The 25,912-nt window shown below is 42.4% G+C and overlaps 1 protein-coding gene across 1 annotated transcript in view; it reads left to right on the plus strand.

The window, feature by feature from the left end:
* Positions 1–25,702, plus strand: part of E2F3 (E2F transcription factor 3) — an 88,965-nt gene extending 63,263 nt beyond the window's left edge. Inside the window, exons 2-7 of the mRNA XM_003788331.3 lie at positions 14,242–14,353; positions 15,576–15,795; positions 17,008–17,166; positions 20,649–20,763; positions 21,838–21,973; positions 22,167–25,702. Of these exons, the coding sequence (XP_003788379.1) occupies positions 14,242–14,353; positions 15,576–15,795; positions 17,008–17,166; positions 20,649–20,763; positions 21,838–21,973; positions 22,167–22,429 (1,005 nt within the window). The 3' untranslated portion in view covers positions 22,430–25,702. The remainder of the gene's footprint in view (positions 1–14,241; positions 14,354–15,575; positions 15,796–17,007; positions 17,167–20,648; positions 20,764–21,837; positions 21,974–22,166) is intronic.
* Positions 25,703–25,912: the final 210 nt, after the last annotated feature.

The raw sequence follows: 25,912 nt of genomic DNA on the forward strand, positions 1-25,912 counted from the left end.
CATCACGTTCTGTATCATGGCTGTTACATATAAAATGGTTTATGGTAAAGCAGAGATGTACCTTGCCCGTTAGATACTGCAGGTGCATCATTTTCTGTATCATGACTGTTACATACAAAATGGTTTATGGTAAAGCAGAGATGTACCTTGCCCATTAGATACTGCAGGTGCATCACGTTCTGTATCATGGCTATTACATATAAAATGGTTTATGTGGACATTCCCTTGTTAATGAATAGTCGTTTAACTTAACCTCTTTTATAAATGCTGCAGTAAACATGCTTGTGTGTATCTCTCTGTGCACATTTTTTAGTGTTTCTCTAGGATAAATTGATTTCCAGAAGTATACTTGTAGAGTAAAATGGTTATGCATGTTTAAAGTATTAATGCTGCCAGATTATCCTCCAGAATATTTATGCTAAGTAGACGCTCATCCTTCTCCCTCACTAGTTGACTTCTGCTCATTTTTAATTTTTAAGAATTCACTGTAAAATATTTCAGACACAACGGGTAAAAAGAAATAACACCCATTGGATAGTTAATTATCTTTTAAAAACATTGCACTGTAAGGTGGGACAAACTTAGATATTTACTCACATATTACCATTTCCAATGCTCTTACTTCCTTTGTGTAGATCTGAATTTCCATCCAGCATCATTTCCTTCTAATTAAAGCATTTCTTTGATATTTCTTCTACTGCCGGTCTGCTGGTGAAGAATTCTTTTAGCTTTTAAAACTCTGGAAAGTCTCCATTTTGCCTTTAGGTTTTAAAAGATACTTTTGATAGATATGTCCAAGAATTATAGACGACTAAGCAAAATCAGGCTCTCCTACTGTGCTCTCACAACACAATTGTAACTCCAGATATGTTGGGGGGGGATTCTCCAGACATCAAACAAGCAATTCTGCGGCAGACACCAGCTGAGTATCTTCTCCCCACAGGTTGAGGGCTCAGTCCCACAAGACTGCTCCCAACTTCCACCACCAATCACAAGCTTCGCTTCACCTTTACTTCCAAACCAACTGGCTATAAATATCGAGATTCCCGTGACTCCCTCCTTGGGTTGGATGAATGTGCTAGAGCAGCTCACAGAACTCAGGGAAACATGTACTGGTTAATTATAGAGGATATTGCAAAGGATACAGATGACAAGGGGAGTAGGGCGAGGTATGGGGAAGGACTGTGGAGCTTGCATGCCCTCCCCCTGTGCACCCTCCAGGCACCTCTTCGGACTCAGCTATCTAAAAGCTCTCCCAACCTAGGCCTTTGGGATTTTTATGGGAGCCTCATTATGTAGGCATAATTGGTTACATCATTGGCCATTGGTGATCAAATAGGATGCGGTCTGTTCCTGGAACTGCCGTCCATAAACTCAGCAGAATCTAGGGCACTGTAGAATCCAGTAGGGGAAAAGAGGCTCCTGGCTCATGAGTGCCTCCTTCTCGAATCCCCCAGGTAGCATGATCCTGTGTAAACCACTCTGGTGTTTTTTTATTTGTTGTATTGCATTTGTTTTTGTTTTGTTTTGTTTTGTTTTTGAGACAGGGTCTCACTCTCACCCTGAGTAGAGAGTGCTGTGGCATCATCGTAGCTCACAGGCAACCTCAAACTCTTGGACTCAAGAAATGCTCTTGCCTCAGCCTCTAGAGTAGCGGGGACTAAGGCGCCCACCACCACGCCTGGCTAGTTTTTGTATTTTTAGTAGAGACAGAGTGTCTTGCTTAAGCTGGTCTCGAACTCCTGAGCTCAAGTAGTCCACCCACCTTGGCCCCCCAGAGTGGTAGGATTACAGGCATGAGCCACCATGCTCAGCCAACCACTTCTTTTTCGTGGAACTCCTCTGGGCACTGCCATTCCTTCCTTAGTGTTTCTCTGATATCACCCGTGACATGAGTATTTCCGGTTTCAGGATTATTTTATGTTCTTTACTGATAGTGGTAGCTTCAGTGATGTCCCAGAACAAGTTAGTAAACGTCTCTCAAGTGAAAATTCTCTAGTGCACAGTCCCCGTAGTCTGGGAGGCACCCACAAGCTTTTGTCATAAGTTTCCACAGGTCTATGGCACCGAGAATTTGTCCCCACTGGTACTCTGTGGGCTCAAGCAGTCTCACTGGTTTAGTGTGTCTAGTTAATACTGCTTGCAAGGCAGATTTTCATGCTTTCTTTCCAGTGCCAGGTAGGGAACTATTTCTCAGGCAGGGAAAGTGGCCTTCCCCATAATACAGTCAGGTAAAAGACATGTACCCCATCTCCTATAACCTTTTATCTTCTGCCAACCCACTTTCCTAACTGTAGCCTCCATGAGGCCCATATAGGATAAGGTATGGGCAGCACTTCCCAGCCAGACATGATGTCCTTTCCTGTAAAACATTCAAGTAAAAGAGACACACTTATTTAGATAAAGTGTATTTAAACACCCCACCGTCACAGTCCTGTCAACCCTTAAATTCTTAGGTCCTCTCATTGTAAATGAAGCCTGAGTCTGGCCTTCTGGTGGGTTTTGGTACCACAGTGCATGGCGGTACTTGGAGTCACAGGGTTTCTCTTCACCACCCACCCCTGGCCATTTTCCCACTTGAATACATAAGGCTTTGTGTCCCCCCGCAGGGAGTTGACCCTTGCTCTTGGTCAGCTCTATCTTGATTAATCTGCCTGTTGTCCCAGGCCATTTTATTGTAACCTCTGCTTTCTGACTTTAAATTTCTCCAATCTAGGGTAAATACAGCAAACTTGTTGGAACCCCATAATATTAGGAAGCCAGCAGGGCCCCCTTTTGCTTCATCCAACCTTCCATAGTGTTGTATTGAACAAGACCTTTGCTTTAACCCCATTTTATTCCAACTTCTATTATATTCATCTCATTTCTTAATAACCATCTGGAGATTTCCATCGTACTGGGTAAGTCCCTTAACTCCCCTCTTGCCTTTACCCCTTCATTCCACCCCTATCAATGTGTTCTTTATTCACACTTTTTCTTAATAACCACTTAAAAATTTTCACCTTCCGGGGATGAGTCCTTTGACTCTGTCCTATACCTTTCCTCATTCTCTTGTAAATTAGCCCAGTGTTTATTAGTTTTTATAAGACTCAAGAGGGGAAGCTAAGACAGCAAGTCTAATGAAGCTTCTTGAACTGTCCGGATTTTGCAGCAGCAAGGTTATATGGGGCATCCACGTTAGAGGGACATCCGTAACCAGAGCATGACCTGCGTAGCAGGCATATTTAGCAGGTGAATATCCCAGTTGGCACAGTCAGTCCCACATGGCTTGAATACAAAGCATATCAGCTGCGTGGTCTTCTGTGCTTCACTTGGCATTTATAGGTGGAGCCAGGTGCATGCCCCCCACCCCTACCCCGCTCCACCTCCAGAATAAACAGACTTTACAGTGGTTTTTATCCGGTGCAGGCTGGCTGCTCCCTCGGGAATAACCTCCTGTGCGTGTGGAACACATACAGCCCCTCCAGTGGTTGTTCAGTAGTAAGCTGTGGGTCCCACATCAACCCAAACATGCTCCTCCACGCTGCCACGTCCACAAAGACACTGCTCCCAAATCAGTTACTCTGACAGCCCACTTCAGTGAAGCCTCCTCAGGAAGCTGATGAAACAGTTCCTTCAGGCTAGAGCCAAGGGTCCTCAAACTTTTTAAACAGGGGGCCAGTTCACTGTCCCTCAGACCATTGGAGAGCCGGACTGTGGGCCCCAGGATGAGTTGGCTGCTAAGCAGGACAGGCAGTGGTGACAAAAACACCTGGTGGGCCAGATAAATGTCCTAGGCTGCCGCATGTGGCCCAGGGGCCGTAGTTTGAGGATGCCTGGACCCTGTACTGTCAGTAGTCTCCTGGTTTCACCCTTCCCCGTATTGGCTGCCTCCTTAGTGACCAGGTCCTAGAGGTCTTTTCTGATTCTCCTGCATAATTTTCCCCTTGGGCCACTGAGGGAGTTTCAATGCTGATGGCCACAGCCCAGAACAACTGAAATCTGACCTCAGACTAACATCAGGGTCCAATTCAGCACTCTTTTTACTTTCTTGTTAGCTATCACAGATAACAGTAACTGAGGGATTGCACATTTTGCTTTTTCCTTATTAGTTTGCATTTCTTTTTTCTTTTTATCATCATGATCTTTTTTTGTTTGTTTGTTTGTTTGTTTGTTTGTTTTGAGGATTCATTGATGGTACAGAGAACCAGGTCACACTGATTGCATTTGTTAGGTAAAGTCCCTCTTATAATTAGTTTGCATTTCTTAATACATCTAGTGAACTAACTCCCTGGGGAGGTGAATCATTTCATCTCTAAATTTCACTGGTAACTTTGACCTTTAGTGACAGAGCATTGATGGCAGCACAGCTGCAGCTCCATACCATGGGCGTCTAGGGATTAAAGACTTCTCATCCCCTACCCTTTTAACCTTTTTCTTCCCAAACCACCTTTTCTGTGAGCCAGGCTGTTCTAGCAATCCAGACTGGCACCAATTCTGAGAATATAGAGGAAAAACAACTCAGTTTCTCCTACTATCCTCTGACAACACGTGTCTGACGGCAGATGTAGGGTGGGTGTAGTTCACTCTGTGGCGGACAGGCTGAGTGCCCTCCAACTCAATTCTGACACTTCTCAGTAAGATCAGATCTCACGGGCTGATGGCGCAGGCCTACAAGACTGTTCCCCACTTCAGTGCCAGTCGCAAGCCTGGGCTATCTCACCTGGACTTCTGACTGACTGCATATAAATCCAGGTTCTCACCGATTGGGGAACACCTCTCGGGTTTGATCAACAAATAGAGCAGCTCACAGAGCTCAAAGAAACATATTTACTGGTTTAGTGTGAAGGATATTACAGAGGATACAGATGAAGAAATGCTCAGGGTGAGGCCCGGGGGAAGGAGTGGGTGCTCCCGAGCCTTGCATGTGTCCAGCTGCCCAGAAGCCCTCAAGACTCTGTCCTCTTGGGTTTTTATGGAAACTTCCTTACGTAGGCATGATGGATTTTATCTTTGTCCTTTGATGATCAACTTAATCTTTACCCCTTCTTTCCTCCCTGGAGGTTGAGGGGTGGGTCTAAAAGACCCAACTCTCTAATCAGAACTTGACCATCACCCATCCTCAAGCTACCAGCCGTCACTGAACTCAGAAGTTTACACAAAAAGTTACTTCATCTTCTGTGGCAGGTGGGCTTGCCTTCCATCGAGACAGTAAAAATGGGGGATTTTCTAAACCCAGGAGAGAAAGTTCAGATGCCATCAAATACAATGACAAACATCCGCCCCAGCCTTCAACATGTTGTACAATGAAGGGAAATTGCCAAATGACAGCTATGCAGCGGTCTTGGAGAGCCCCAAGTTGGCATTAGTGAGCGGGAAGTCAGAGCGCTTCAGGGAAGAGGAAACATGGGGGCTTGCTAGAATATCTGAAAGGATGGCAAACTGGAAGAGTGCGGAGGATTTGGTGAAGGCAAATGGTACCAAAGAGCAAGAAAGACAATAGGAAACACTAATGAGGAAAAAAAAAGTTTCAAGAAAGGAAATGCAATCTCAGTGTATTATTTAACCTTGCAGCAAACAGTATTTATATAATCGTGTTGTACTGGCGGGCACCCTACTCCTTGAGCCACAGGTGCCGCTCAGCTCTTCTTTTATTTAACCAAAAACAGTGGTGTAGGGCGGCACCTGTGGCTCAGGGAGTGGGGTACTGGCCCCATGGGCCAGAGGTGGCAGGTTCAAACCCAGCCTTGGCCAAAAACTGCAACAAAAAACAAACAAAAAAATGGTATAACTCTTGGAGGGGGAGGGAGGAAGTGTGGTAGGTATTGTGTCTTTGAAGATATCTTAAGCAATAACTAAAATGGCTGAGCCAGAAAGAGCTGGGTAAGCATATTACTCAGAGATACGGAGGGGACCACTCGAGAAACAGTAAGGTTGGTCACCCCAAGAAGGCAGCCATTATAAGCTCTGCTGGGCTTTTTATAATCGTGTCCACTTTTTAATTGTCTTAAATTATTCTAAAAACAAAGCAAATGTACATGAAAAGGAACAAAACAACTTTTCTTCTGCCAGGCCTGGTGGCACACACCTGTAATCCCAGCTATCTGGGAGGACTACTTGAAGCCAGAAGTTTGAGACCATTCTCAGCAACGTTGCAAGACCCCATCTCTAAGAATTTTTTTTTATTAATTAACTAATTTTTAAAAGAGAAAAGAATCCAACCACCAGTTCATGGATAAATGACTTTTAATCCAAAAGTCATCAGTCAGTTTAAGAGTACTTTTCCTTGAGAAACATTCATATTTATGTGGTTAGAGTCCCAAAGTGGACCTCAAATACAGACTATAGTGAAATTAAAATAACCCAGGTATTTTAGAAATCAAAACAAAAGTTACCAACTTTGGAGTCCATTCTAGTAATTCAAGTAAGAAACCATGGAGGTTACCGCTCCCTGCTTTCTGCATGCCTCTTCAGTTTGTTGTTTGTTCTTTTCTGAGACAGGTTTGGTTTCTGATCAGGCTTCTCACTCCATTGCTGCTGCTGATTCTTGCTGAAAAAAGCCAAAGACCTTTATCTTAGGTAATCACCTCATCTCCATGACAGGTCGACCATGGAAGCATAGTTCTTAGCGTGGCACACAGGGGACCACAAGCTGGCCCTTTCTGCATCCTATATGCAAAGCCCCCACCTCACCACCAGCACCTCCAAACCAGGGCCCTTCAAGTCTCCCTGCTTCTGCCCTTGTTTGGACAGCCCATGACTCTCCTGACTTTACTCCCTTCTCTGCAAGACTCAGCTCAGGAGCCGCCCCCTAGATCTCCACCGCTTCTCCAAGCAGCCCTTCTTCATGCCCTCCTGGAACCCGCCCTGGGCTCGCTGTGCATTTATAATGCATTTCCCATTGCTTGTTCACCTGTGCACTCTGTTGAGAGCAGGGGTAGCAGGGACCACATGTTTCCTTTATAATCATTTGCCCATGCAGGGCTTGGTACACAGCAGGCACTCAACAAATACTTGAATGGATTAAAAAAAAAATGGTTACCCAGATTGAGTTAATATATAGTCAGAGCTGGAAACAAGGTGTTCTTTTCTTAAGATCCTCGTGCCCTGACCCACTGACTTAATGGCCAGAATCCAAGTGAGCTTCATCTGTGGTCTGGTCTCAAGCTGGAAATCTCCTTTTGGTTATGTCACTGAGGTATTTCACTGGGTCCTCATTCTGTTCATTCCAATTTTATTTTCCTTCTTTCTCTGTTCAAAGTGTCCTGTCTCATCTTTGGCTTTGAGACAAACTGTATCATATATCTAGTTCTTTCCCCATCCCAGATCTCATATTAACTAACCAGGAGGAAAGGAGTTTATTTCAACCCTCACAGCTTGTTAACAACAGCCAGGCAATGCCTTGTTCTTTGTTCTTTTGTTGGGGGGGAGGGGTGGAATGTCATTTTTGTATTTGGCAAGATCTTGCTCTGTCACCACAGCTAGAGTGCAGTGGTATCATCACAGCTCACAGCAACCTCAGACTCCTGGGCTCAAGCAATTCTGCCTCAGCCTCCCTAGTAGCTGAGACTACAGGCACATGCCATGATGTCCAGCTCATTTTTCTATTTGTAGTAGAGATGGGGGTCTCACTCTGGGTCAGGCTGGTCTCAAATTCCTGAGCTCAAACAATCCACCTGCCTTGGCCACCCAGAGTGCTAGGATTACAGGCAAGAGCCACCGCACAGGCCTTGTTCTTGATTTAATTCTTCCTGTGTCTCAGTTGCATGGTAAATAAGGACATCCCTTTCCTTCCCACCATGAAGCTGGAAGCCCTTTTTGGTAGTATAGCTCACTTCTGTTTTGAACCCATACGCAGTGAATGATATATAACATGTTCAACAGTCTACAAAATAAACCACCAGACTTCTTTTGTTTAACCCCAAATGGAAATGATTTTTGCTTTTCTTGTTAGGCAAGTAACCCGTGCTCACTTTAACATGATTTTAAAGTATAAAAAGCTAAGAAGATACAAGCAAAATCACCATAAGCCTACCACCCAAAGATTAATGCTTTTAAACTACTTAGAGTATGATATGTGTCTTTAGGTACTTGCTTTCTAGCTATATAATTTCCCTGCAAAAATATAGTTTTACTGTTCACACCTGCTTTTTTAAAAGCTTACATATATAGATGCATATCATTATTAATTGCATAACATTTCATTATATAAATGTTTAGTAATTGACTGAATTATTCTTCAGAAGTTGGACATTTATGTTGGACATATGTGGAAAAATACAAATATTCGGTAAACTGGCTATAGTGTTTTCAATGGACAAACCCTAATAACAATGTAAATGTTGGACGTACTCCAAGAAGGGGAATTACTAGTTCAAATGGTATAAATTTAATTAATGTATGTAGACATGTCATTTTTTTTTTTTTTTTTTAATTTTTAGAGACAAAGTATCTGTTGCCCAGGCTGAGGTACAGTGGCACAATCATAGCTCACTGCAGCCTTGAACTCTTGGGCTCAAATCCTCCTGAGAAGCAGAGACTATAGTCACGTACTGTCGACCTGGCTAGTCTTTTCAGTTTTTATAGAGATGGGCTCTCGCTATGTTGTCCAGGCTGGTCTTCAAGTTCTGGGCTCAAGCTATCCTCCTGCGTCAGCTTCCCCAAGTGCTAGGATTACAGGCATGAGCCGTTGCACCTAGCCAACATGTCACTTTTTAAAATACAATTAAATATTGTAGAAATTGAAATATGAGGTCATTATTCCATCTTTAAATTTCCTTTCCAAAGATAACTACCATTAGCATTTGGTGTGGAGCTTTCTAGACTGTGTTCCTCTGTGGACTTAAAAGAAAATTATTTATAGTGAGGTCTATAGTTTTGTAGTTTCTTATCATTATGGGATCACATTATACATACCTTTCTACAACTTTAATTTTTCCCCTTTATATTACTTGACAATCTTTTGATGTCTCAAGAAGAAATTAAACTCCAGTCTCTCTCTCTCTCTCTCTCACACACACACATACACACACACCATTCCTTCTGCAGGTTGGTAATGTTGGAACGTTGTAATTTAACTGCTAAGGGGCTTGGGGAATTTATTCCTTGGTTTATTCAAAATGACTAAGTCTATCTGATTGAGTGCCTTCTATATTATATGCAAGGCTCTAGCGAAACAAAGCTGCTTATGACCTGAGTTTTGAGTTCAGTGAGAAAACCTGGAACATGTATTGTCAAGGTGGTAAAATCATTCAACAGTGGCCCCCAAGTTACTATGGAAGCAGAGGAGGGACACCTCAACAAGCCCCAGGAAGTGGTCACTGACAAATTATTTGAACAGACCAGGGTCCAAATCCTGGTATCTGTAACTTATTAACTGAGACCTCAAGTAAATCCTTAACTTCTCTGCCTTGGTGCAAAATGTGTATAGTAGTTCTTGCTCCACAATGCCAGCATGATTGTTCACTGAGAAAATGATTATAGTAGAGGAGTGTTGAATGTCCATTAGCAGGTGTGGTTAAGTGGATACATCATGATAAATGAATTAATGCAGTATTATGGAGTTAGGAGAAATAAGTTGTTCTGTATGTTCCCATAGGTATCAAAATCAGACAAATGTTATTAATAGGATAGTATATAATTTGCTGCCATTTGTGTCAAAATTCTTCTTTTTATTTTTTATTGTTTTATTTTTTTTGAGACAGAGTCTCACTCTTCACTCTGGGGCCCTGGGTAGAGTACTGTGACATCATAACTTACAGCAACTTTAAACTCTTGGGCAAAAGAGATCCTCTTGCCTCAGCCTCCCGAGAAGCTGGGACTACAGGTGCGTGCCACAATGCTGGGCTAGTTTTTTCTATTGTTAGTAGAGATGGGGTCTCACTTTGCCCAGACAATCCACCTGTATCAGCCTCCCAGTGTGCTAGGATTACAGGTGTGAGCCATCACACTGGCTGTGTAAAATTCTTTAAAACGTATGGTGGCATATATCTATACATGTGCTTGCAATCTGCCTAGGCCAGTGTTTTTCAGACTTTTTGTTGTTGTTATTGATCATAAAGGTTTTTTGTTTGTTTGTTTGTTTGGCTTTTTTGAGACAGAGTCTCACTATGTCGCCCTCGGTAGAGTGCTGTGGAGTTACAGCTCACAGCAACCTCAAACTCTTGGGGTTAAGCAGTTCTCTTACCTCACCCTCCCAAGTAGCTGGGACTACAGGCGCCCACCACAACACCCAGCTATTTTGTCATTGTTCTTGTTGTTGTTGTCACTATTGTTTAGCTGGCCCGGGCCAGGTTCAAACCCATCAGCCCTGGTGAATTGGCCAGTGCCCTAACCACTGTGCTATAGGTGCCAAGTCTGATAATAAAAAACTTTTTTTTATTTCAGGTTAATGTGAGGATACAAACAACAGGTTATAATATCTGCATTTTTTTAGGTAGAATCCCTCTTGTAATTGTGTCCCACCCCCCAAATGTGTGCCATCTACCCTTACATCGTGCCCATTAAGTGGGAGCACCTCAATCCCCCCTTCTCTTCCCCTCATCCTTCCCTCGTTCATCTCAGGATACGTTTGGACCTATAGTTAAACTTTCGTGGCACACTGGTTGAAAATCACTGGCCTTAGACTCTCTGAAGCAATACCCAAGTAACTGAAGGTGCTTGCCTTGGAGAAAAGGAACTGGGGACCAGGAGTGGGAGAACATTTTGCTTTCCACACATGCCCATTTGTGCTGCTTAAGTCACCATATGCCTTTATTATGTGAAGAGGAGCTTTTAAGAATTTTTCATAAAATAAAATGATTTAAGCTTATATTAAGATGGTGTCAATTTACTATGGCTTTCAATGTTTTTACATGGCAGTTTTTCGTAATCTTCTCATGAAGTAGTAAGGATGTACTTGGAATACGCACACTTAATCTAATCCACTTACCAGCTGTGGAATCTTGTTAAAGTTATTTAAGCACTCTAAACCTCAGTTTTCTTCTGTAAAATAGGGAGTAATAATGACAACTACCTTATAAAGTTGTGAAAATGAGATCACATTAATTGAGTGGGAAGTAGGTTATTCAGGGTACATGGCAAAGCATTCACATGTTCATTGTATAATAATTGATACTGAAAGTCTGTATCTATCAGGTCTTGGTTGCAAGTGTTAGTAATCTAACTCAGCTGCCTTATACCAAGAGGATTTGTTGGCTCACACAAATGAAATTCTGTCATCTAGCTGCCTTTGTGTGTGGCTGTATCTAGCACCTATCTTGAAGACATTGGGACTCAGTCTTTCTCCGGCTCTTTCTTCTGTGTTGGCACAATTCCCAGCTATCTCCAGGCCTGTCTCATAACTCTTCAGTGATTCCCAACAACAATCCCAGGCTTGACTGATTCGTCTTGCATTGGTCATGCATGGGTCCATTCTTATACCAGACATGTTAGCCCTGAGATTAGAATACACTGATTGGTGAGCATGATTATAGTACTTACCTCTGCAGCCTTGATCAGCCTTAGGAAGAATCAGCCTAAAATGTAGAGCAATCTTAGGCCTTTTGTTTTCAGGCTTGGAGACTTAAGAAGAGTTCCTTCCCCACAGGGAAAACATAGGGGTAACAAACACTGAGCAGGCAGAAACTGTGGGTGCACTCCACAGCCCACTGCCTGACTGCTACTCTTCCTTTCAAATGTAGGTTTTCAGAAATGCTCCACATTATGACTGTATCATCACAGAAGCACATTATCTTGCATGAGTTAGCATGTACCTTGATTATAGTAAAAGTTACCCTTAAAATGCTGTAGCAAGGTGCGGGTTGAGCTCTACACAGCATCTCACATATTCTCCCTTTACTCTCTCTTGGAGCCAAAAGGCCGGTCCTTCTGTGGAACCCCAGAGACATTAGTTGTTTACTGCTCTGGGCCATGTAACATGAAGATCTGCAGTTCACTGTAACAGCACACTTCCAGGTTCCCATCTCAAAGTGCTGTAAGCAAAAAGGAGATGTTATTGGCCAATGCAACCGCAAAGTCTAAGAAAGGTCAACTGTTGCTCAGTGCATGACCATAGTCAATTTGCATGGTTATCTGGGACCCTCTCTCACCATCTTTCCTCTCTGCTCTTCCCCTGGGAGGCTCCATTCTCAGGTAGTTCCAGAAAAATTCCTGGGGTTAGCCTTTGTCCACCTACCTGTGGTCACATGCTACTTAACCCCAGTCACTTTGAGGAAGAGGAGGGAAAGGATGGCACACAATGATCGGCTGAGCCTGGGTCAGCTGTACAGAAATGCACTTTGGCTGAGAGAGGGAAGGGGTGGCTCCCCCTAAAATGGTAAGGGAACTTCTACTTGATGGAAGAAGGAATGCCATGTGGAACAACCAAAAACAAGAGGCCCACATGAAATTTTGGAAGGCCAAAATGAAATTGAGAAAGCAAATCACCAACTTGTCCTTCCTGGACCATGAAAGTAATGTTCAGCTCCGTGCTGTCCAGCAGAAAGATCATGAGTGCCACAAATGCAAGCCCCTTACTAGAAAACCATATATAAAAAGAAATGGGTGAAATAATTTGCATACTACATTTGACCCTTGAACACAACTGAGGTTAGGGGCACCAACCCTCACACAGTCAAAAATCCACATATAACTTTTGACTTGCAAAACTTACAGAATAGTCGCCAACTGTTATCCTTACCAATAACATAAATGGCCAGTTAACACATATTTTGTATGTTAAATGTGTAATGTATTATAATAAAATAAGCTAGAAAGAAGAAAATATTAAGGAAGAGAAGATATAGTCGCTATCCATTGATGGACGTGAATCATAAAGGTTGAATAGACTGAGGGGAGGAAGCGGAGGGTATAGTCTTGCTGCCTGGGGGTGACATGAGCAGACCCATGCAGTTCAAATTTGTGTGTTGTTCGAAGGCCAATTATATTTTATTTAATAATGGTTTATAAAACCTAAATAGCATTCACCATGGAATCGTCAAAATTGTTGAGATATTTTGCCCCTTTTTTGTACCAAGCCTTCAAAGTCCAGTGTATATTTTATTCTTTGTGGCATGTGTCACTTTGGATGAACTAGTAGCCAGCGGCTACCATAGTGGACAGTGCTGGTTTAGCTGATAACTCTGCACAGAGAAGCTGGATATCTGTCACCAGCTGGTAAATTATCACTTACGTTTCAACATCATGGGGAGTTATTCTGGATTTGCAAATCCCTTCATTGGAAGAATCTGCCTGAAAAATTAGCCTAAATACACACTGCCATGCTGGGTGTCTGGTTAGAGCCACTTCTGTCTAAACCTGTCATAACCCATCCAGTTAGTACTTAATTACTTATTTATCTGTCTTCTGTCTTAGATTCTAAGCCCTACCAAGGCAGGGACCTTTATCTATCTTGCCCATTGCCCAGTACATAGAGGACCCTATGTGGATATTTTAAAATGAAATGAAGTTAAGTTAAAAAGTTAGTTGATGGCTTCTCACTTGCCAGACTAGATGACAAAATGGAGAAAATGGAGAAAGTAACCCTGGTTGAGGCCCAAGATTACATGTGTGCGATGTTTGTTTTTCTGATGAAGGACCGTTTGTAGTCTGTGGCTAGTTGTACTATTCAATCACTCTTTCTTTCATTGAATATACAGTATATAGAGAGAGGGATTGAATACCTACAGAACCCCAGGCTCTGTGCCAAGCACTGGGTATACAAAGATGAATGGGAAACAGTCCCTGCCTTAAAGGAAATGAGAAACAGATAAGTAAAGTAACTCTTACAATAATATCCAATAAATGTTTGGATACGAATAAATACTGTTTGGGGAGCCCAGCGAAGGGGGTCCAGTGCGGGTCAGAGGATACAAGGTAGGCAGGAACAGCTCACTGGGGAAAAGCAGATTTAAGCTCGTTGGCACTGGTGATATTCGTACCTACACTCAGAGCCCCTACGCTGAGCTCCACGCTCAGCGCATTTATTGAATCGATGACATGATGAGCAAAGTGGCTCCTGAACCAAATGCTGAAGAATCTCTGGGTTTGTCCGTCTAAGCTTGGATGCATGATCACAGCAGGTGAAGAGAGAGCGTGCGTGACAGCCAGGCCTCCAGAGCTGGGATCCTGGCTCCAGAGAATGACAAGATGCTGAGTGGGGTGGAGCAGAGGGGTGAGAGCTAGCACAAGCCTGCAGCGTTTGGCAGGGCAGGCAGCAAACAGCTTCCCTTCTTCTTCTTGTCCATATGACCAGTGACGAACGACCACGCTTTCTTATTACAGGCAAAGAGAAGGCTGGAGCTAGGAGAAAGTGGTCATCAGTACCTCTCAGATGGTTTAAAAACCCCCAAGGGCAAAGGAAGAGCTGCACTCCGAAGTCCAGATAGTCCAAAAAGTAAGGATTCTTTCATCTCTTTCCTTATTCTCCTCGGTATGGGATTCCCAACTTTGAAAGCTTGTGGCTGGAAGGATGCCACGGTGTGAATAATTTTGGCATGTTTTGTTCTTTTTCATTTCTTTCTGTGCTTATCCAAAAAAACAAAACACAGTGTGGGCAGCGACAGGCTACAGAGTCACTCTGGTACCTGAATACTGACCTAAAGGACTGCTTCTTTAACCGTATGCAGTTTTCATTTTTTAACTCAGAATACAGCTTTTGGCATCGTTCCGTAATCAAATTTAATTTTAACTTCCCTTGGTGGATATTGCTTCAGAGTCTGTGACAAACTGAGCGGCCACAAACTATGCCAGAGTCAGGAATGTCTGTGCCGACCTCCATCTCCAGCTCAGCATATGGTGGCATAAGAATTGATTAAGCCCAGAAAATTGCAGCTCCCTCCCCTTTCCGTCTAATACTATTATCATTACTTGTGGGAGAAAGAGAAAAATAAGTTAGAAATGCCCAAACAGTTCCTTTGTGTGTGTCGCATTTAATGTAAAGACTTTGTTCTTTCCTTTCCTGTAGTTTATGCATTAGGCAATCCACAAATTGGGTGTGATGCTAAATTAAAACCTTGACCTGTGTGCCTGTGAGTGAACAAGTACAATATTCAATGAGGAAGTGTCACCTAAGCACGATGGGGAGATTTGATAGAAAGACTTCTCCAGGTATTAATTCGTCGAAACGAAGCATCATTTGAAAAACTAGTTAGTGAACAAGGGGCACACACGCAGACACTGAAGCCTAAAGGTCAGTTAAGACCTTAGGAACCCTGTCCCTCGGTGCTGGAGAGCCTCCTAGTCTGCTCCGAGGGAGGCCCCACCTGCCCTGATCTGAGGCCAGAAGCCTTGTTCACTCTCTCAGCAAATAGTTGTGAGCACCTACCAAGTGTGAGCCATTAGGCTCGGGGAGTAGGGTAAGCCAAAGCAGAAACTCAGAAATCGCTAAGTGAAACGCTGTGGTCCAACGCAGAGATTTCCACTGTGCCTTCCTTTTCTAATAAAGCAATTCCATAGCTTCTGTAACTTGCCAAAATCAACAGCAACCACAGCTTTGCTTCTGATGCTAATATGTGGGCTGCAATGGGGAAGAGGGCTTGCTGAACTGCAGAAACACCCTTCATTTCTTTACCTTTCCCCCACCCCCCCCACCCGCTCGGTTTTTGTTTTTCTTTAAGCTCCAAAATCTCCCTCAGAAAAAACGCGGTATGATACGTCCCTTGGTCTGCTCACCAAGAAGTTCATTCAGCTCCTGAGCCAATCACCTGATGGGGTCTTGGATTTGAACAAGGCAGCAGAGGTGCTAAAAGTGCAAAAGAGAAGGATCTACGATATCACCAACGTTCTGGAAGGCATCCACCTCATTAAGAAGAAGTCTAAGAACAACGTCCAGTGGATGTGAGTAGGAGTCCACAGCCCCCACCGCCCGCCCCGGGGGCCGTGTCACACTGCTGCCTCTCTTTCCCCAGCTCCACTTCCACACCCAGCCCCACGCGTCATCTCTTTTCTCTCCTCTTCTCCCTCGTTCTCTCTTCTCTCAGCTTCTTAGCCATAAGTTCAAAGTCTCTTTACAGACAGACTTTCTGTTTGGATATTTTCAGAGATAAAAGGATTTATATTTACCTAGTGTCCCCCCACTGTCCTGGCTGTTCGCTGGCCACATTGCTGTCCATGTGTGTTCACGTGACGCGTGCACATGTCTTCGGCTTGTTCTAACAGGAATTTAGAAGTTCACCGTGGCTTCCGAGTCATCTGTGTGTACATTCCTATTTGCACAAAGTGTCTTTATGCCTGGTAACAGTAACAGGTTTAACTCACTCTCTGTATAAATTAAGGCAAGACTTCAATGTCTCTATTTCTCCTGCAAAGTAGGGATATCACTTGTTACCTGCACACCCACATGTATATTACCTTATTTGTAAATTTTGGACAGAGCATCTGAACAGCCGAGGACTGTATCGAACTATTATTAGAGCCTTTTGGAAGGAATAAATCTGTTAAGGGGTGTGTCTGAAAAAATACTGATGCAGACATGATACCAGGTGACTTCTGGGCTTCTTGGAGTTTTGTGACAGTTTGGATTACCATTCTGGCCACGATTGAGAGACACGTACTGAGTACTGGGGAATGCACCACACACATTTGTTTCCTTTACTTCCTTCTTTTTTTAGGTATTGGTCTAAGACCCTCAAAAATTATCTGAGTCTTTCATGCTTTTTGGGTGATTTGTTTTGAATTTTGAGCCATTTCAACTTTTCTATTTTTCTATTCTCCCCCCCTCCTTCACCCCCACCCCCAGGCATGGTGAGGGAGGGGTAGAGGTGACTGCTTTCTTTTGCCCTCGGAATTAGAGCCCTCTGAAGAAATAGGCCTCTTCTGGAGGAAAGAACCCTGAGAATAGATGTGCTTTTTCACTTAATTTCCATGGTGTGAAAAGTTCAGGACTATATTTATGAAAAAAATCTGTGCATGCATAACTGTTCTTGTTTTAACACTTGGCTAACAAGCAATACGACCTCCCATGTCAAGAGGGGACGTTCACCCAGATGGCCATTTCCCCTTTCCTCCCTCTCCTGCACAGCCATGAAGAGTCTCTGTTTGGGTTTGCAGGGGCTGCAGTCTGTCTGAGGATGGGGGCATGCTGGCCCAGTGTCAGGGCCTATCCAAAGAAGTGACCGAACTCAGTCAGGAGGAGAAGAAATTAGATGAACTGATCCAAAGCTGCACCCTGGACCTCAAACTGTTAACCGAGGATTCAGAGAATCAAAGATATCCTTTGTGCCACTGGTTCACTGGAGGGTAGTGCTTTCTAGACTATTGCCAGAGGTGACGGTCGGACTGACACACAGGTAGATTTTCACTCTGGTTTCACACAAGTAAGTGTGTGCATGGTTGTGCATGTGGGCTTAACCCTCTCAGCTTTGCCTAAGAAGTCAGTATGTATGACTGATGAGTCATCAGACTGGTTCTTTTCATTATCTAGTTTGGTAAGTCAGGTGGGAGTTGTTTGTTAAAGTCTTTTATTCGTGTATAGTTGAGACATATGGGTATGCTTATAGCTTGAGGCCATACTATTAAAAAATAGATAGGGTGTCTTATTAATATTAATGACAACACTAAGTAGATTCTTCCTAGATTGGGGGTGGGTGTTAGCTGTCGCTGTTGGGGTTTGCACATTTTATTTCATTTTCCTCAGATATGGTAGCAATTGAAATTCATTGAATCTACCTGATGGGGCTATAGTTGAAGGTTTAAAAGAATACAGGAAAATTGCACTGCAACTTTTAAAGTACATTAGGCTGATTCCTACCACGAAAAGCTGATTTCAGAAGCACCTTAAAACCTGAGAAATCTCAGTTCGTCTTGTTCCTCCATAAACATCAGTCTTTGGAAGTAAAAATATGAAAAGCAAATTCTTGTTCCCAACTTGCTGAAAATCTGTTGACCATCTCAGGAAAACTTGCTATTCATCCCCTCACTACAGACAAAATTAGAGAGAGGTTGCTTCATTATGCCAGCGAGATTTGCCTATCAGGTCAGTTACTGGTAGAAGACAAACAGTACTTTGAGTTATCCCATCTCTAGTTTTACCACCAAACTTCTGATGGTTCCACATGCACCTTTCGTAGAGAATGAAATACGTTCTGCCCAGATTCTTCCAGTGTCTCATCTTGACCAGGCCCTCCCTGAAAGGTACTGGGGGACATTTGTTTTCCAGTGCTGGCAAGTTTTTTTAACCTGCAGTTGTTCATTTCCTGTTGACCAAAGAATTAACCTTGTCAACTACTAATTAGTGAGATGGAGAAGAGATGTGATGATTTGGACCCCCAGTGGTGGCCAGAGTGGCTTTACAGGGAAAGAAACCAGTAGTCGGGTTGTTTCATTCATTGTTTGGTTGGGAGCCCTGTTGTGGAAAAGACTTGTGGCTACATATGATTGGCAGCCTTCTGGAACATGTGGCTTATACCATTGTCACCTATGTGGCTTTCTTTGGAGCCTTTGTTCCAGAACATGAAAGTGTCCTTGCAGGGGACTGTGAACCCAAGGAGCAAATTCAGGAGAGAGTCACAAAGGAAGTACTTTTAAGTTTGTAAGATTAGAAAATATGTTTGCACAATTTATTTCAATTCACCATTCAGTTCCCAAATTGGTACAGCTTGTTCACAAATGTGTTGAAATTTTCCTTCCTGCAGCATGTTGAGTAATTGTAGATGAGTTTTTATTTTAATAAGTTCTTGTCACATAGCTTTTTGACAGTGGGCTGTAGACTAGGTACCTGTTCATCAGTCACCCCAGTGTTCTCAGAAGAAGTTTGGAATTGCCCAGTTTTCTATAAAAGGCATCAGTTGACTTCTCTGATGGAGTCAATGGCACCATGAAACCAGGAATCCTGCAAGAGCTGCCGTTATTGGGCTCAACACTGAACTGGCCCTTGTCCCAGCTATAGAAACTTGAAGAAGATAGTCTATGATAGACACCCCTAGAGGTATACACAGACTCTGTGTGGATGCACCTTTCATCTGGGGAGCAATTTCACAGCTTCCTGTAGCCATTGATGAGAAACTCCCTTTCTAAGGGACGTCACATCTTCTAGGTTCTCGAAGCCCTTTTTCTGTATTAAACTTGTTAGATCACCAACCCTGTTTGCTGCATTACCTGCCAAAATGCCTTCATTTATTTCTTATTGGTTGTTTTATCCTAGGAAATTTTTGTGGGTTCATGCCCCCCCAAAAAAAACCAACTAAAGACATTGTGCCTCAGTTACTTTACTCCATATCCCTTATATAAGAAGGCAATGTGACCTATTCTTTTATTTATTTTTGTTTATTTTATATGAAAGTTTTGATTTCAGATTACTATGAGGATGCAGACAATTAGGTTACATTGTTTGCGTTTATGAGGTAGAGTCCAAGTTGTTGTGCCCTCACCCTGGAGGTGTGTCACGCACCCTTACCTTGTATCTGTTAGGTGAGAGCACACCAGTCCCCTTCCTCTTCCCCAACTCCCTTCCTGTCCCCCACTTGAGTTTAATTGTGTTTTTCTTTTATGTGGGTGTGTATTTGTTCACCTACTGGCTTCATATTAGTAATGAGTACATTGGATATTTGCTTTTCGATTTTTGTGATGCTTTACCAAGTAGAATGTTCTCCAGCTCCATACAGTTTATTATAAAAGATGTAAATTCTTCATCTTTTTTATAGCTGAATAGTATTCCATGGTATACATATGCCGTAGTTTATTAATCCATTCCTGTGTAGATGGGCACTTGAGTTGATTCCACATCTTGGCAACTGTGAACTGAGCTGCAACAAACATTCTAGTGCAAACGTCCTTAAGATAAAATGATTTTCTTACCTATTCTCTTTTAGTGCCAAGTATCAAGCTCACATGAATACTTTTGTCATGTAACATGTACCATATTCTTTCACGATACCCTTTTAGGCTTGGCTGCCTGCACAGTTAAAAGAATTCTCAGTGCTTAGAAATAACTACCAAGAGTACTGACATACCATTCTTTTCTCTTTTACTAAATCAGCATTTCTCAAATTCATTCAGGTCGTGGAGCACCTAGAAGCTGCTTTCCTCCTTGTGAACACTGAAATATCGATAGAGTTAATAACATCACACAAAGGATAATTTTTCTAACAGGGAAATAATGACACCCTTATCTGTGGGCAGGACATCGTCATAGCCAGGCCAGGTGCAGTTAAGAAAACAAGCTGCCTGCTTGAGCAGTATTCTGAGTTCTTCCACTAATATATTTGTTACTTGTTTATCTATGTGGTAGCTGCCGACACTTTGCTGATAGAAGTAACTGGAGTTTCAAAAAAGTTACAGTTAGTAGAGCTTAAATTTTTTCTGCAAATTGGAATCTGCCATCGTTCAGTTTGAGTGACAGAACATTTCATTGGAGTTTCTGTGCTCCACAGGACCCTGGTTTCAAAATTCCTGACCTAAAAGGGTTTTGATTTTCACTTGGGAGTTTAACTATTTTGTTTATGCATTTATTTTAATATTTTAAATAGCCGTAGACGCTTTAGAAATGGGCAGGGTAAAGCTAGGCATTTCTCTTATTGTTTAGAATATTGGCCAAAAAAGAAGAGTTACAGGGGACCCAATATATTTGAAGATCCAGAAAGGGGACATATATATATGTATAATACTTGACATTTTTTGAGTATCTATTTTGTCATTTTCATAATGGTTACATCTGAAGCAATTAGACGGAAGATTTCCTTGACATTCTTTACGTTAGCCTATGTTACATATCAAGATATTCGAAAAATTAGTGGCCTTAAAGACCAAACTGTTATAGTTGTGAAAGCCCCTCCAGAAACAAGACTTGAAGTGCCTGACTCAATAGAGGTAAGGAGACAGCATATTTGTTCATCTACAAAGATTGTTGTGGAATTTCTGAAACCAATAAGTCATTGACTTGCAAAATCTGTCCCCTCCTAAGAACTTGATACTTCTCTCCCTTTAATTTTGCTTAACCCTAAATTTTGAAACATAGGAACAGTTCAGTGTTTATTGAGTGTTCAAAAGTTCAATTTTAACCTAGTAGGACATTAAATTCAAACTAGTGTAGGACATCCTGTCCCTCTTGTGCTTCCTCTGTTTCATAATTTGTTACCTGATGGTTCTCATCAAGTTGAGCCACTTGGGAAAGTTTATATTGATTACCCTGCTGATGGACCCCATCATGCATGGGGACCTGGATGTTTTAAAGTATCTCCCTAACTTAGAACATTTAAAAATTTTTTTATTATTTATAACATGTTTACTTTTAAGAAATGGGGCCTTGGGTTAATTGATAGACTAGAATGTTTTAAGAAAGTAGGGAGCATATTTATGATTTTCAAATATACTTTGATAATACAGGCATTGACTGTAGCTTGAGATAAAGAACTGTATAGTAAAAGGTAAATACATAGGAAATAAGAAGAGAATGAAATTTACAAGCTCCCAGTTTGGAACAAGGACCTTTTAATAATGTGCAGAAAAAGAATGTATTTAGAGAGCACAGTTTACTCCACCCATACTGCCATTTTCACACTGACACCACCCCCCTAAAAGTTCTCTTTCTCTAGGGCAGAACTCAGCAAGTATTTTTGACTTTCTGAGCCGTACTGTCTCTGTCCAGACTGTTCAACTACTCAACTCTGCCATTGTAACATAGGAACAGACAGAGGCAACACATAGTCAGTGGGCATGGGCATGGCTCTCTCCCAATAAAACTTTATTTACAAAGCCAGCTGGTGGACTGGATTCACCCCTCAGGCTGTGGCTTGCTGACCTTTGCTCTAGAGGATGACAGTCATTGATAAGTTAGAATAGCAGGACAAAGGAAATGACAATGAACATTACTCTTATTTTCCATTTTTAGATGAATGTTACCGTGACTTTTAATTCTAAAAGAACATCTGCTTCTGTTCCTAGAGCCTACAAATACATTTGGCAAGTACCCAAGGACCCATTGAGGTTTACTTGTGTCCAGAAGAGACTGAAACACACAGTCCAATGAAAACAAACAATCAAGACCACAATGGGAATATCCCTAAACCCACTTCCAAAGGTAAAAATTCCACTCTTGTCTTTTGGAAACTATGTTAAAAGTGACAGTGACTAGAAGGATCCTGTGTTGGAACCACTAGTCTAGGCAAGAAACACAAACTTCTGTTGTTAATTAGGGTAACATTTTTAGAAAGATTTTTTTTTTTCTTTTTCTCCTAACTTATTTTTCCGTTTCCACCAATATTCCCTTTCAGACTCGGCTTCAACCAACTCAGGACATAACGACTGCTCCATTTCTATGGCAAACCTTTCTCCCTTGGCCTCCCCAGCCAACCTTTTACAGCAGACTGAGGACCAAATTCCTTCCAACCTAGAAGGACCGTTTGTGAACTTACTGCCCCCCCTTCTCCAAGAGGACTATCTCCTGAGCCTTGGGGAGGAGGAAGGCATCAGCGATCTCTTTGATGCTTATGATCTGGAGAAGCTCCCGCTGGTGGAAGATTTCATGTGTAGTTGATTATGCTTGTGTGACCTCTCCTTACAAACCGATATTTTTCTATCATGGAACCAGACCATCTGTCATGCAGTGTTGTCCCTTCCTACCTTCTTCCTCCAAGAGAGTATCATGAAGTAAACTACAAACTTCAGAAGAAAGCTGATATTTTACTGAATTTTTTTTTTTTTAATAAATTGTCTAAACGCACAGTTGCAGGCTCTCTTGGGAAAGCCCTGCTTTGCCCAGGCTCCAAGATCTCCTGGATTGGTCAGCAAGTGAGAAAATGTGCAATCAGGTGTCCCTCACCCAGACTCTTCCTTCCTCCCCCGCCCCCGTCCTCCCGGATTGGCTTGCTGTGCCTGACGGATGGGCTGTAGAATGGGGTGCGGCCGCCTGGCCCACTCGCAAACAGCAATCTTCCTTAATAGCATTTCAAGCCGTGCCTTCTCTGCAGAATGCATGTCTTTGGGGTCTGCTACTATGGAATGGAACTGCAGCCAATGCAAACTTGAAGTCATGCAGAAGTATGAAATGAATTTCTTCAGCTCTTAGGAATATTTAAATTACTGTCATAATTCAGTTTAAGCTATGGACCATGTGTCCACTAGGAGGTCAAGGGAACCTCCGCAGCCTTTCAGATGAAGAACCTGTTTCAGATGTGCTTGTTGCAGATACAGAGGACGAGCAGAGTTCTGCCACTCTGAGCTGTTGTGGATTTTCCTGTCTCCATAAACTCCTCCCACTCCCCATCCCCACTGTGTTTGTGAGTCTCCATTTGATTTGTAGCAAATGCCTACTTAGGAGTTCTTTGTGGATTGTTTTTAGATGTTTTATTTTTTTAGCTGCCATTTAAGCATTCCTGTGGCACCCATCACCATTTCAATTTAATTGTTTACTTTGAAGCGGTTTTTGCAAATTCACATTACTTAAGCAGAGGGAGAGAACCTCTACTGATCAGAGCATCTAAACCTGTGTGCCCTAAGGTCTACCAGCCTCTGCAAGCATCGTCCCATCTTCTTCCTTTCCCAGTAGAGAGAGCTTGGAGCCAGTCAGTCCTGGGGCTCGCCAACTGGGTTGGCCCATCAGAAAGGAGAACCAGGTCGGATGACTACGTAGCAATCCCAAGGAGCAGCAGGCATGGATCCCACCGTCCTTGGGTTGCCTGGGCCCTTGTGACCGGGGAAAGGGCTCTCTTACTCCGCACTCAGGGAGACCACTTCTCAGGATGGGGTCAGATGGAGAGGCCTCCAGGTAGAAAGACACCCCCATTGTGTGAGTGGCATTTCCTTAAGCTGGTAAGAACAAGGAGCTCCCACTGTGTCGGGGGCTAGAGTAGTTCTGGCCAGAACCCATTCCCCTTCATCTATGACGGAATGAGTAAGGGAAGTCAGGATGCAGAAGATGAAGGGAAAGAGTGCTGGGGCGTCTCCGCTTTACTCTTCAGGAGTGGTGGCCCACGTTGGGGACTTGATGTCAGCTGCAAATCCTACAGGTTATGTCCAGAATGGCTTTCCCGTGGGCAGGTGGCCCTGGCCATCTCCCACTGGGAATATGACATCTTAGGGCTTTCAGTCCATTCCTTAGATGCTAAGCACTGTGGGAATGAGGGAGTCAGATAAAGGATAAACCTCAGTAGGAACAGTTAAATTGAAATGGCAGTGTGCCTGGCCCAGCAGCACGCACTGTAGTAGGCACTCAACTCATACGTGTTTAACTGAATTGAAATATCCCTTAGGAAAAAAAACAAAAGCAGAAACCACAAGAGCCCCAGCCAGTTTACTCTAGGTAGATGTCCACAATATGCAAAGTGGTGGTGGGGTCAAGTCTGATGACACCAGCACTTTAAACTCTCTGTGTGGGTGTGCATGGGTGTATGTTTGGGAAGAAAAACAAAGGTGCAGATTAGCTTCCTTTTTCTTCTTCAGCCTCCATCCCCGGCCTCCTCCCCTCACACACACTGGACTTGGTACAAAATATCAGTGTGGTCCGAGATGAAGCGTTGGGGTGGGGGAGGCAGAGGGAGCTTTGTGTTAAGTGCCTACTGGAAATGCACTGTGGGGTTTTTTCCTGTATGGGAAACCATTTATGCCAAGCTTTCCCCCATTTCCCATATTTATCTCATCTGGTTAGCTGCCTCTGCTTCCAGCTTTGTGTGATTCTCTTTGCCAGCTGCACAAAGCTGATTTTTTCCAAAGTCTGAAGACTGAACTCACCCGGCTAGGTTGTTGTGTGTTTTGTTGACTTTCTCGTTGAACCTTTTCATAATGTAATGCCGTATTTATTATTTTAAAAATGAAAGGAATACTAATAAATCTGAAAAGTTCCTTCATGCATAAGATTTTTCCAGTTACTGGGTGTAACTGGTGTACATTAATTAGATGTCCATACTGTATTCTGTTCACATTAATCATTTTCTTTTTCGCATAGTATCTGGCACACAAAGTGGGTTAGTACTACAGTATTTGTGTTACTTTAAGTACTAAGTATGCAGGTTTCCTGGTACCATTGAGTTGCTGCTATTAAAGCTCACACATGAAATGGCTAAAAGTTACAAGTGTGCGAATTATGACTGCGTGAGCCTTAGAATATAAAATGTATAAAGGGCAACACATGAGCTGTCAAACAGTGTTAGATGTGTGTTTATATGTACAGAGTTGTGCATAGCAATCGTTTTATTTAAGTTGATATGTAGTCTACTCACATTTTCATTATTTAGCAATTTTGTATAAAAAATAGCAATTAATTTGTAAACACTGCCAGAATATTTTCTAGCTGGTTTATAATTTTTTAAGAGTGTTATTTTGTTTGTTTTTTTGTTGTGGTTCTTGTTTTCATTTTTGTTGTAGATCTGTAAATAAAATTGCAGTATTTAAAGCTTTAGCTTTCAGGAAAAAGAAAATAAGAACTCAGTGTGTGCATGACAACTTGTGTGTGAGAAGGAGGGATTTGAAGGAAGAAGCCTTGCAGAGTAAGTTGGGTGGCAATTGTCAGGGTGTGGGAATTTCTTTTCCTGCGGGGGTACCTGATTTTGTAAAAAGGAAGTATTTCTCCCCAAAGTGGGAGTAGGTAAACTACTAATCAATTTAGCTTTGTGTTGTATGCTAGTTTAAAAAAGAAAATATGTAATATAATGTAAAAAAAACAAACAAAAAAAGCTTTTATGATGGATTTTGTAAATAGATTTGTTACAGGGTGACCTGTTCTCTAGCTGTGATCTTACCACTTCAAATGGGTGTAATTTGAATAAATTTTGTATGGTAAAGGATCAATAAAATGATTTTTTTTTTATGAGTTCAGACTCGTGGTTGGGTATTCTTAATATTATCTTACACTGTTATATTAATTAAATTGTTAAAGACATTTAAGGAAAAAGGTGGCAGAAAAGCTGAAACATTGCATGCTTTACCCTTTATTGAGGACTTTGGGAACAAGTATTTGTTGAATACCTGTGGTAAGTTCCATACTCCGAACTCAGCCGTGTCCCTGTGACACTGAAGGAGGATT

Source organism: Otolemur garnettii, unplaced genomic scaffold (genome assembly GCF_000181295.1).
Source record: "Otolemur garnettii isolate 467f Iridium unplaced genomic scaffold, OtoGar3 scaffold00026, whole genome shotgun sequence".
NCBI lineage: Eukaryota > Metazoa > Chordata > Mammalia > Primates > Galagidae > Otolemur > Otolemur garnettii.